The sequence below is a fragment of the Perca flavescens genome, chromosome 4 (assembly GCF_004354835.1).
Source record: "Perca flavescens isolate YP-PL-M2 chromosome 4, PFLA_1.0, whole genome shotgun sequence".
Taxonomy (NCBI): Eukaryota; Metazoa; Chordata; class Actinopteri; order Perciformes; family Percidae; genus Perca; species Perca flavescens.
The window spans coordinates 4,268,632-4,281,253 of record NC_041334.1 but is presented as its reverse complement, the minus strand read 5'-3'; the positions used below and the strand labels follow the sequence as shown (position 1 = coordinate 4,281,253).

General features: G+C 44.2%; 1 protein-coding gene and 1 pseudogene across 1 annotated transcript; both read right to left on the bottom strand.

Annotated features, from left to right (window-relative positions):
* Positions 1–7,862: 7,862 nt before the first annotated feature.
* Positions 7,863–8,352, bottom strand: LOC114553490 (odorant receptor 131-2-like; annotated as a pseudogene).
* A 446-nt stretch (positions 8,353–8,798) lies between these two features.
* Positions 8,799–12,486, bottom strand: LOC114553489 (odorant receptor 131-2). Its single transcript, XM_028574696.1, has 3 exons — positions 12,397–12,486; positions 12,118–12,276; positions 8,799–9,566 (listed from the first exon to the last, which is right to left on the bottom strand). The coding sequence occupies exons 2-3, from the start codon at positions 12,265–12,267 to the stop codon at positions 8,799–8,801; spliced, it is 918 nt and encodes a 305-aa protein (XP_028430497.1). The 5' UTR covers positions 12,268–12,276; positions 12,397–12,486.
* Between the last annotated feature and the right edge of the window lie 136 nt (positions 12,487–12,622).

Here is a 12,622-nt window from a genome sequence, read left to right as displayed (position 1 = left end):
GCGCTACCGGTTAGATCTGGTGGGGCTTACCTCTACGCACAGTCTCGGTTCTGGAACCGTACTCCTGGATAGGGGTTGGACTCTTTTCTTCTCCGGAGTTGCCCAGGGTGTGAGGCGCCGGGCGGGTGTGGGGATACTCACAAGCCCCCGGCTGAGCGCCGCTACGTTGGAGTTTACCCGGTGGACGAGAGGGTCCTCCTCCCACGCCTGCGGGTTGTGGGGGGGAAAACTCTGACTGTTGTTTGTGCATATGCACCAAACAGGAGTTTGGAGTATTCGGCCTTCTTGGAGACCTTGAGTGGAGTCCTGCATGGGGCAACAGTGGGGGACTCCATTGTTCTGCTGGGGGACTTCAAAGCACACGTGGGCAATGATGGAGACACCTGGAGAGGCGTGATTGGGAGGAACGGCCTCCCTGATCTAAACCAGAGTGGTTGTTTGTTGTTGGACTTCTGTGCTAGTCATGGATTGTCTATAACGAACACCATGTTCGAATATAGGGATGCTCATAAGTGTACCTGGTACCAGAGCACCCTAGGCCGAAGGTCAATGATCGATTTCATAATCGTTTCATCTGATCTGAGGCCGTATGTTTTGGACACTCGGGTGAAGAGAGGGGCGGAGCTGTCAACCGATCACCATCTGGTGGTGAGTTGGGTCAGGGGTGGGGAAGACTCTGGACAGACCTGGTAAGCCCAAACGTGTAGTGCGGGTAAATTGGGAACGTCTGGAGGAGGCCCCTGTCCGACAGACTTTCAACTCACACCTCCGGGCGGAGCTTTTCGTGCATCCCTGTGGAGGCTGGGGCATTGAACCCGAGTGGACAATGTTCAAAGTTTCCATTGCTGAAGCTGCGGGCGAGGAGCTGTGGTCTTAGAGTCTTAGGTGCCTCAAGGGGCGGTAACCCACGAACACCATGGTGAACACCGGTGGTCAGGGAAGCCGTCCGACTGAAGAAGGAGTCTTTCGGGATATGTTATCCCGGAGGACTCGGAGGCAGTTGCAGGGTACCGAAGGGCCCGAAGGGCTGCAGCCTCTGCCGTGAAAGAGGCAAAGCAGCGGGTGTGGGAGAAGTTTGGAGAAGACATGGAGAAGGACTTTTGGTTGGCACCAAAGTGCTTCTGGAAAACTGTTCGCCACCTCAGGAGGGGGAAGGGGAACCATCCAAGCTGTGTACAGTAAGGATGGGACACTGTTGACCTCAACTGAGGAGGTAATAGGGGCGGTGGAAGGAGCACTTTGAGGAACTCCTGAATCCGACTAATACCCCTCTATGTTAGAGGCAGAGCTGGAGGATAACGGGGGATTGTCGTCGATTTCCCAGGCGGAAGTCACTGTTGTAGTCAAACAACTCCACAGTGGCAAAGCCCCGGGGATTGATGAGAGTCCAGAAATGCTCAAGGCTCTGGGTGTGGAGGGGCTGTCCTGGTTGACACGCCTCTTCAACATTGCGTGGAAGTCTGGGTGACGGTGCCAAAGGAGTGGCAGACTGGGGTGGTGGTTCCCCTTTTTAAAAAGGGGGACCAGAGGGTGTGTGCCAATTACAGGGGTATCACACTTCTCAGCCTCCCTGGTAAAGTCTACTCCAAGGTGCTGGAAAGGAGGGTTCGGCCAATAGTCGAACCTAGGGTTGAGGAGGAACAATGCGGATTCCGTCCTGGTCGTGGAACAACGGACCAGCTCTTCACTCTCGCAAGGATCCTGGAGGGAGCCTGGGAGTATGCCCAACCGGTCTACATGTGTTTTGTGGATTTGGAGAAGGCGTATGACCGGGTCCCCCGGAGATACTGTGGGAGGTGCTGCAGGAGTATGGGGTGAGGGGGTCTCTACTCAGGGCCATCCAATCTCTGTACGACCAAAGTGAGAGCTGTGTCCGGGTTCTCGGCAGTAAGTCGGACTCGTTTCAGGTGAGGGTTGGCCTCCGCCAGGGCTGCGCTTTGTCACCAATCCTGTTTGTAATATTTATGGACAGGATATCGAGGCGTAGTCGGGGTGGGGAGGGGTTGCAGTTTGGTGGGCTGGGGATCTCATCGCTGCTCTTTGCAGATGATGTGGTCCTGATGGCATCATTGGCCTGTGACCTTCAGCACTCATTGGATCGGTTCGCAACCGAGTGTGAAGCGGTTGGGATGAGGATCAGCACCTCTAAATCGGAGGCCATGGTTCTCAGCAGGAAACCGATGGAATGCCTTCTCCAGGTAGGGAATGAGTCCTTACCCCAAGTGAAGGAGTTCAAGTACCTTGGGGTTTTGTTCGCGAGTGAGGGGACAATGGAGCGGGAGATTGGTCGGAGAATCGGCGCAGTGGGTGCGGTATTACATTCAATCTATTGCACCGTTGTGACGAAAATAGAGCTGAGCCAGAAGGCAAAGCTCTCGATCTACCAGTCAGTTTTCGTTCCTACCCTCACCTATGGTCATGAAGGCTGGGTCATGACCGAAAGAACGAGATCCAGGGTACAAGCGGCCAAAATGGGTTTCCTCAGGAGGGTGGCTGGCGTCTCCCTTAGAGATAGGGTGAGAAGCTCAGTCATCCGTGAGGAGCTCGGAGTAGAGCCGCTGCTCCTTTGCGTCGAAAGGAGCCAGTTGAGGTGGGTCGGGCATCTGGTAAGGATGCCCCCTGGGCGCCTCCCTAGGGAGGTGTTCCAGGCACGTCCAGCTGGGAAGAGGCCTCGGGGAAGACCCAGGACTAGGTGGAGGGATTATATCTCCAACCTGGCCTGGGAACGCCTCGGGATCCCCAGTCGGAGCTGGTTAATGTTGCTCGGGAAAGGGAAGTTTGGGGTCCCCTGCTGGAGCTGCTCCCCCCGCGACCCAACACCGGATAAGCGGACGAAGATGGATGGATGGATGGATGGATGGAAAGCAACAGCGGTAAGGGGAAAGCATGTTCCTGTTTCTTGGAGCAGGTTTTTGCTGGAGGTTAAACCCACTGAAGTGGGACTTGCTGGTTTTTGTGAGAGGAAAGATGAGACGGGAATATAAAAACAGGAGATGTGAGGGGACGGCCAGCGGGAGGCAGAATGAAAACACACCAGCAGGTGGCTAAATCCCAGCAGCAGCAGGCACAACAAACCTTTCCTTAAGCCAAGGATCAGCTACGTGTTTCCAAGGGCCAGAATTTTTCTAAGTAGACACATAAAGAAAATAAATAATTCATTCATTTATACCTAATGCTCATAGTCTTTTTTGATATTTTCACTTTCTTACAGAATGAATGCTTTACAAACGTTGGAAAAAAAAGGGACAACTTGGACTTTAATCTCTCAAAACCAACCTCTGTGACGGACAAAGTTTGTTGGAGCACAAATGATGCGATTTGAAATATAAAAAACTAACGAAGATGGATGGATGGATGGATGCTTTAGATTGGGTGTGCAATAGCTTCATGATATGATGCATGGTTGTGTTGCTCTTGTCACTGTTTGTGAAAGATGAGCAGTATTGTTGCTGCGTGATGTGCTTCAGTCTAGCCTATATCACTTTGTTCATGTTGTTTTTTATTGTAAGTATGTCAGCTGTATGATAAAACAATATGTCAAGTGTTATTTGTGAAGCATTTGAACTCAAGGCAAATATCCCTCTGGGGACAATAAAGTATCTCCTGCTAAGTGGTTTCCATGATGTGTAAAAATTAAAACCTTGTCGTAGGACTATAGCAAACACATCGTTGGAAAGGTAAAAATCTGGACATTAACATATGTCAGTCTGAAGAGGATACATTACTCCTTCTTTGAAATATTGACCTCTGAACCTTGAACCCAGTACATGTATGAAGGCTTGTCATTTAGCAAAAGAAGGTTCTACACACATAAAACCAGCTGTTTTAGAAAGCTCTGGTCATCAGCTGTCATGTAGATATGGTCACCAAATTGTACCTACTGTAAGCACTGTCAAATATGGTAATAAGCAATTTTCACCTATTTAACGATTCGATTTTTAAAATCTGATGACACCAGTGTGTTCTCCATCCCCAAAAACCCCAGGGTGTATCCAAAATTATACACTGCCAACTTCTACTTATGAGAAATATACCAATATACTTTAAAACTACAACTCCCATAAGAAACGCCACAGAAGCTGTTACAAAGCTTGAGCACTTGTAGTTCTTCCGGGTTGGGTGGGGGGACTCGTTCGGCTCCTGTTTCTGCTGCCCGCCGTGAAATGGCTTGATTCCATTTCAGATTGAGGCCGCCCGTATATACTATATAAAAAACCTACAGTTGAGTGTTTAGAAATACAGCCTAATGGCTTGTTTGACTAATTTGCATTTGTTTTGAATTGTACTGTTGTGAAAAACAATATACAAAGAGAAGCATTTTTTTATTTTATTTTCCATACATAGTTATTTAAAAACGCAATTTTCTAATTTTGCAGTTGATGAATATTAATAGCAAAGACTAAAGGGGAAAAACATAAGTATATTTATGTGTGGGACTTAGTTTGATTTAAAATCACACTGCATTATTAGTTGTTTTAAATAAATTACTTTTTTGAAATATCAATTTATGGTAGGCCTAACATATTCATTATTATATTCAAAACATGATCCTCATATCAATCACCGTGGTTACAGCTTGTAGCCATCCTAACCTTTGTAGCCTTTACTGAGACTACCTTTTCAAAATTAAGAAGGGACTAGTTTTAAGAAGCATTTTCAGGAAATTAAAAGGATAAGCAGATTGTTACCGAGGTTTTTGTTCACTGAGTAAGATGTATATAGCTTTGTTTGTGTATGTATACATATACAACATTTGTATATATATGGCATTTTTGGCACACTTCTACCTCAGCCCTACTGCACAAAGACAAAACTCACACATCTCATTCAACCATTTCACAAGCTGAGAAAAGGTCATGACATGGGTCAGAGCAGTGGTTCCCAACCTTTTTTCCTTGGTGCCCCCCCCTACTCATGTCTAAGAAAAGCTGACCCCCCCACACACACACACACACCTTTGAAACTGAAGTTGAGGTAACTCTCGAGATAGAGCTGGGTCAGAGGATATCAGAGGTCATAAATGATGAACCAATCCATCGGCTCTGCTCCTAGAGGCCCAATGGTGTTCATATGGACAACATGCACCTTTGGCTGGAAGGCCCGTGTTGAAAGTGTGTGTTATCATTTAGAGCAGACACCCACGGTGAATCAGATGGTTTAATGTTATACAAGGCTGCATTACAGAGAATTTTATTATGACTCTCATGAAGGTTGTGTAGAGGAATAGAAACCAGTCTCTCCAGGCAAGCACACAGAATATGGTCTGCTCTATCTTTATTCTCCATGCCAAGTATGAGCGCTTATCCTCTGGCAGAAGATATGGGTAAACTTAACATTTCTAAACTATAAAAAACGTTGATGATGATATAGGCCTAATTTGGACCTACCTCAATTAAAACTTTAAATAATGTTGCTTGAGATTGAGGGTGTGCAATAGCTTCATGATATGAAGCATGGTTGTGTTGCTCTTGTCACTGTTTGTGAAAGATGAGCAATAGATTGTTGCTGTGTGATGTGCTTCAGTCTGACTACATATCACTTTGTTCATGTTGTTTTTTATTGTAATTATGTCAGCTGTATGATAAAACAATATGTCAATTGTTATTTGTGAAGCATTTGAACTCAAGGCAAATATACCTCTGGGGACAATAAAGTAGGCTATCTCCTGCTAAGTGGTCTCCATGATGTGTAAAAATTAAAACATTGTTGTAGGACTATAGCAAACACATCGTTGGAAAGGTCTCAACCTGGAGAGTAACATATGTCAGTCTGAAGAGGATACATCACTCCTGCTTTGAAATATTGACCTCTGAACCTTGAACCCAGTACATGTATGAAGGCCTGTCATTTAGCAACAGAAGGTTCTACACACATAAAACCAGCTGTCATGTACATATGGTCACCAAAGTTTATCCACTGTAAGCACTGTCAAATATGGTAATAAGCTATATTCACCTATTTAACGATTCGATTTTTAAAATCTGATGACACCAGTGTGTTCTCCATCCCAAAAAACCCCAGGGTGTATCCAAAATTATACACTGCCAACTTCTACTTATGAGAAATATACCAATATACTTTAAAACTACAACTCCCATAAGAAACGCCACAGAAGCTGTTACAAAGCTTGAGCACTTGTAGTTCTTCCGGGTGGGTGGGGGGACTCGCTCGCTCCTGTTTCTGCTGTCTGCCGTGAAATGGCTTGATTCCATTTTCAGATTGAGGCCGCCCGCCCGACGGCCGCCGAGCACACAATATATGAGACAAATACATGAAACTGTATTTTATTATTATAACTATCTTTATTGTTTAACTCCTCAAATACAACGTTAGAAAAAACATCAATATTACGAATATTATATATTTTTATCTTCGTATCCGCTGAGCGGGACGTACTACGTCACTTCGGAGTTTTCCGCGGATTCGCTTAAACGTTATTATGGTTCATAACTTACTGGAACAAAACTGAGCAACGTGTTGTTGCTGGTGACACAATCACTGACTGTTTATATGTATATTGAAGCGATCCTGGCGTTAAAGACCAGCTGATCGCTGCCCGATTCTTTGAAATGAATGGCCGCATTGCATTGGGGGATAGGCCTATCGGCTTTGAATGCTTCCTGCTCGGATCATATCGTAATGTTCTGTATTACAGCATATACTGTAATATTTCACCGGTAATAAGACCGAAATAATATTATTAAAGTAAAGAAATGAATACAATGATAACATCTAAATAAATGTTGATAGATGTAGCATTATAGTTTAAAAAATATAAATCAACAAAAAAGCAATCCAGCTTCCCTGGCCGAAATATACCGAAATAATAACATAAAAAGAAATACATATAAACCATGATACTATCTCGTGAATATTGTTGATTAAAACAGCGGTTATTGGGCTAAAAATACCAATAACTGTCACAGATTTCGAGTTAAGGGGCGGGGGGCGTGTTTTTTTCTTTCGTCGATATCCGACGGTGAGGGAATAACATGAATGTCTATCTGACGGACCCCCTCGTCGAAAAATAACGTCAAGGGTACCGCTATTTCGTTGAAACTTGACGCCAGGGTCCTTGACCATGCGTCATACATTTGACGAGTAGGGAGTGAGACTGTGTTGATTCGATGCAGATCCATGTATCGTTACACCCCTACCAATCTGAGTATTCTATTTTTCCAAACTTGTAGTTACCATATTTTGCATATTGTACAGCAATCTCTAAGAAACACTAAATAACTTAACATACTGTACAGCTTCCACATGTAATGAGCCATGTATAAGTTTTGATTCAGTTTCTAACAGCTGTGTGAACTTCACAGTGTCTGCATGTTACTTGGCTGAATGAACTCAAGTGTAAATGCAAGAAAAGCACAGGAAGTTGTAGAGGCTGAAGAGTTTGCTTGTTTAAACTTGTAGATGACAAACGTTTTTACTTTTTATTTTAAAGGTGCACTATGAGTTCCTGCATGGTTTCAGCGTCATTTTATTTTTGTCTCAAATCGTAGGCATCTCTCCTTGATCCTTTAGCTGCCTGCCCCCTGAATACACTGTAAAAAAGCCCGGTTTCGGGAGACAACACAGGGATCGTAAACATCAAACAAACACTGCCCCCCCCTATTATGTGCATGCGCACTAACCCCCACCCCATCTTTTCGATGATTGGCTGGAACGTGATTGGTTGTATTTTGGTGCACAGCCTTTGCCCCTAGTATTTGTTTGACGTTTACGACCCCTGTGTTGTCTCTCGAGACCGGGCTTGAGAGATGCCTACGATTTGAGACAAAAATGAAATCACGCTGAAACCTTGCAGGAACTCATAATGCACCTTTAAGACCTTGTTATAGTGTATGAATAGTTGCTTAATATGTGCTGAGTTTACATAACAGATATCTTCTCAGGTACTTCCTGAAAGTCTTGTCTCGCATTCCATAGATGACAGGACTAATGGATCTTGGCAGGATCTGTATAATAATATAACAACTAAAAAGGGAGTCTGTGTAGTTCTTAGGAAACCACTGTAACAGAGTCTCTTTTAACGGGGAATCTGCATATTGTGTCATACACAGCAGCACCTGAAACGCATGGAGGAGGATTGTGTTTCTGGCCTTTTTAGCATCTTTGCTAGCTGTTTTAGCGGTTAACAGGATTCTGAAGTAAGTGTAAAAGATAGTGATCCAAACTAGAACCAGATACACTGAATATGTGATATCTCTCTTCTTGATGATAACTGGATTTTGGAAGACAAAAGAGTCGGGAATAAAAGTAGTCCCGTGGCTCTGTGGCCAAAGTGATGAACAGTTCAGCAAGAGCAGAAAACATGGTTGTCGCCCAGATTAAACCAATCAGCATTAAAGTTCATAGAAGGAATAAATATGAAGTGGGAATTTCAAAATAAAGGCGCTTTCTGTATCAATATTTACACTTTTTGTCAATGATATCGGATCGTCGATCATTGATTCGATGCAGATCCATGTATCGTTACACCCCTACCAATCTGAGTATTCTATTTTTCCAAACTTGTAGTTACCATATTTTGCATATTGTACAGCAGTCTCTCAGAAACACTAAATAACTTGACATACTTGTACAGCTTCCACATGTCATGAGCCATGTATAAGTTTTGATTCAGTTTCTAACAGCTGTGTGAACTTTACAGTGTCTGCATGTTACTTGGCTGAATGAACTCAAGTGTAAATGCAAGAAAAGCACAGGAAGTTGTAGAGGCTGAAGAGTTTGCTTGTTTAGACTTGGAGATGACAAACGTTTTTATCTTGTTATAGTCTATGAATAGTTGCTTAATATGTGCTGATTTTACATACGAGATTTCTCCTCAGGTACTTCCTGAAAGTCTTGTCTCGTATTCCATAGATGACAGGACTAATGGATCTTGGCAGGATCTGTATAATAATATAATAACTAAAAAGGGAGTCTGTGTAGTTCTTAGGGAACCACTGTAACAGAGCCTCTTTTAACGGGGAATCTGCATATTGTGTCATACACAGCAGCACCTGAAACCCGTGGAGGAGGATTGTGTTTCTGGCCTTTTTAGCATCTTTGCTAGCTGTTTTAGCGGTTAACAGGATTCTGAAGTAAGTGTAAAAGATAGTGATCCAAACTAGAACCAGATACACTGAATATGTGATATCTCTCTTCTTGATGATAACTGGATTTGGGAAGACAGTTTTTGGGAGACAAAAGAGTCGGGAATAAAAGTAGTCCCGTGGCTCTGTGGCCAAAGTGATGAACAAATCAGCAAGAGCAGAAAACATGGTTGTCGCCCAGATTAAACCAATCAGCATTAAAGTTCTCTTGACGGTACAGATCTGCATGTGGCGAAGGGGGACGCAAATGGCGATGTAGCACTCCACCGCCATGCAAGCCAGGTTCAGAGGGGTGTTTTCAGTAGTGGAAAGGGCAAACAGGATGAAGACGCAACAGATGGAGACATTTATTTGGTAGATGGTGTAGCTGATGACGAACAGGATCACAGTCACTGTCACTTCGATCATGTCGTTGATAACCAGGTGAATGAAAAGTACATATCGAGGATTCATGTGGAAGATCTGGAGGGTAGGAAGGAAAGCACAAAGGAAGAGAAAGGGTTTGACAGCTTTAAGTTTGAAATGGAGACATGCTCAAAAGTTCTTTTGTTAAACATTTACATTTATTAATTCGTGAAATGGTAACATTTGAAAATCCTGACCTGTACACAAAATAAACGAGAAAATCCTGACCTGTACACGAATCAATAAATAAAAATAACGTGACTATTTACGAACTGGCTTGAGACTGGGTTGGGATGACTCGCTTCAGAAGGGTTTTAAATGGTCAACTTTCCCCCTTTAGTATTTAGCTTAGTGCATCATGACAGGTGCAGATGTACAGGTTAGTTGACTCACTGAAATAATAAATGTCTTCTATAGTCATGAAAAACATTAAATTAAAAGTTAAGTCATAGCACTCGCTACAGCAGCTTCCATGTTAACTGAAAATGAAACAATGGAAACTTCACTGCCCCTGATTGTTTAGGACAGTCAAGGTAACATTTTCAGAAGAAATCTGCTAACATTAACACAATGTAAAGCTGAATTACTGAAGTCAAAGGAAATAGCAGGCTACTGAACTCCAGCCAGACTTAAATGAATACGCCACCATTTATTGAAATAGGGTTATTCACCGTCTCCTCTATATTTATATAGGTGGGCAAAGGCATTTTTGTCTCAGTGCATGCATTGTCTTAGTCCGGCAGCGCCGCCACTAGCTTAGCTTGGTGTAGTGAATGGAATCCTTGTTGCCGGTTAGCATATTCCCCCACACTCACACCACCAGATCGTGTTGGCTTTCATCCTCATGTCCCCGGGCTGTTGAGCGTTCGCAACCTCCTCCTCCTGTCGTTCTATTTCCAAAGCACGCAGCTCCTCTTCTGAAAACTGGTTCGTAGAGGTATGCTTCCGGATCTTGATTGTCTAAGAAGTCACCCTCTTCGTCTCTCACAAAATCCGCCATGTTCATCGCCATTCACTGTCTACTGTAGGTAAAATAGCCAGCTAATATTCAGTATATTGACAGAAGGTGGGGGGGTTTCAGGTGCTACATGATATCTCTGTGCCCGAGTAGCAGTGCTTCGGCTGTAGCCTACTTTCACTCCATCACTTCTTGTGGCCTACGTTGTGAACACGCAGGCCACAAGAAGTTATTAGGTTTTGTTTTTGTTGTTGTTGGGTCACTTTTACTCACGACATGCTATCTATCTATCTATTTGGCTCCTGCGATGGGTAGGGGTGTATCCCATCCCTGTGTGTTGAGCCAACCAGATGAACCAGTTGTTTCCAGAGCTGATGGTCTTGTGCCAGCTGCTCCGCATCTTCCACCGCAACTCCATGTTGTTGGAGGTCGCCCGAAAGGACGTCAAGCCATCGAGTGCGGGGTTTACCTCGTGGTTGTCTCCAGCCTGTGGCCCTCCGATCAAATTGGAGAATGGCTCTCGTCGGATGGTCAGAAGGAAGGCGGAGGACATGGCTGAACCAGCGGGTGCAACGTTGTGCAGCCAGGCAGGATGCTCTGGGCTGGCACATGTGGGCTCTAAGCACTTGATTGGAAACCCACTGGGGCCACCTGATGTTCTTGAGAGTTCTGAGAGCCCTGCTATCAAAGCCATCTAATCTCGCAGCCAGTGTCTTATTTAAGGGCCAAGTCTCCGAACCATAAAGCAGGATGGAGAGTACTGCTCAGTTGTAAATCCGGAGCTTTGTCTTGCGTGAGATGGTCTGGTGTCGCCAGAGTGGTTTCCAGAGAGACTGCAGGGCTGACGCAGCTAGGGCTCCTCTGCGGGTGATCTCTGGTTTTAGGTCCCTGTTATCTGTCACTATGGATCCCAGATACACAAAGTTCTTGACAGGGTCTACAATGTCATTGCCAAGCCGCAGGGAAGGTGGATGTGGTCTGTCACCGACATACATGAACTTGGTTTTCGTCCAGCTCACCTGGAGGCCAAGCTTTCTCGCCTCTTCACTCTATATGGCCAGAGCGTCTCTCAGCTGGCTGTAGGACTGAGCAGGATGATGTCATCAGCGTACTCCAGGTCAGTCAGGTGGTAACTGCCGAGGGACAGTCCAGGGACCCACTCACAAACCCTAGACATCAGATGGTCAATGATGCAGTTGAAGAGATCAGGAGCAGCCACACAGCCCTGGCGAACGCCACTGGAGATGGAAAACCAGTCTGAGTCTCTGCTGTTGATGCGGACACAGCTCTGAGCGTTGCTATAAAGCAGCTTGAACAGGGCAATGATCTTGGGTGGTGCTCCAAGGGCGTGTAGGATACTCCACAGTGAAGTGTGGCAGAAGGTGTCAAAAGCAGCCTTCAGATCTATGAACCCGATGTAAACCACAACATACTAACGGCAACAAAGGATTCCATTCACTACGTTAAGGTAAGCTGGCGGCGGCGCTGCTGGACTAAGACAATGCATGCACTGAGACAAAAATGTGTTTGCACACCTATATAAATATAGAAGAAACTGTGAATAACCCTATTTCAACAAACGGTGGCGTATTCCTTTAACAAATTTAGTTTTCAGATTGTTAGTGTCTGCTCGTCGAATGAATATCAGACCTGGTGTTTGCAGAAGGTGTGAATGAGGCTTGCATTGATGTAGTTGATGGAGATCCCGAGAACCACAACAATCACATTCTTGATCACAGCTTTAGTGAAGGAGTCTCGATACTGTAAAACCACCGTCACATTTGCAGATGACGCGTTCATCTCTATAAACTGAAAAGATACATACTCTTCAGTTATAAGTAAGCATTTACAGCAATTATTACATATTTGTGTAACTTTCTGAGCATAAGAGACACTTTAACCAAAAGAAGTTAGAGCAATAAAACATACCTGACATTTTATGTTGGTTCACTAAGTTCAGAATTAATTCAGAATGGTGCATTGTGTAAAAGAAAATGAAAGGAGATCATCAAAATGCATTCTATTTAATCATCGATGCAATTTTAATCAGTTCTGAATTATAGGCCCTTTGTAAGGTAAGATACTTTTTAGGTAAATATATTAATATTAAAACACCCATCTTTGGATAAACACTTGACATTCAAATAAAAACAAT

What these genes read in the sequence shown, in the direction of transcription:
- LOC114553489 (XM_028574696.1), bottom strand. Translation starts at nt 12,267, where the DNA reads ATGAACGCGTCATCTGCAAATGTGACGGTGGTTTTACAGTATCGAGAC. An exon ending in ACACCTTCTGCAAACACCAG is followed by an intron (nt 9,567 to 12,117) that starts GTCTGATATTCA and finishes CCTACCCTCCAG; the next exon opens with ATCTTCCACATGAATCCTCG.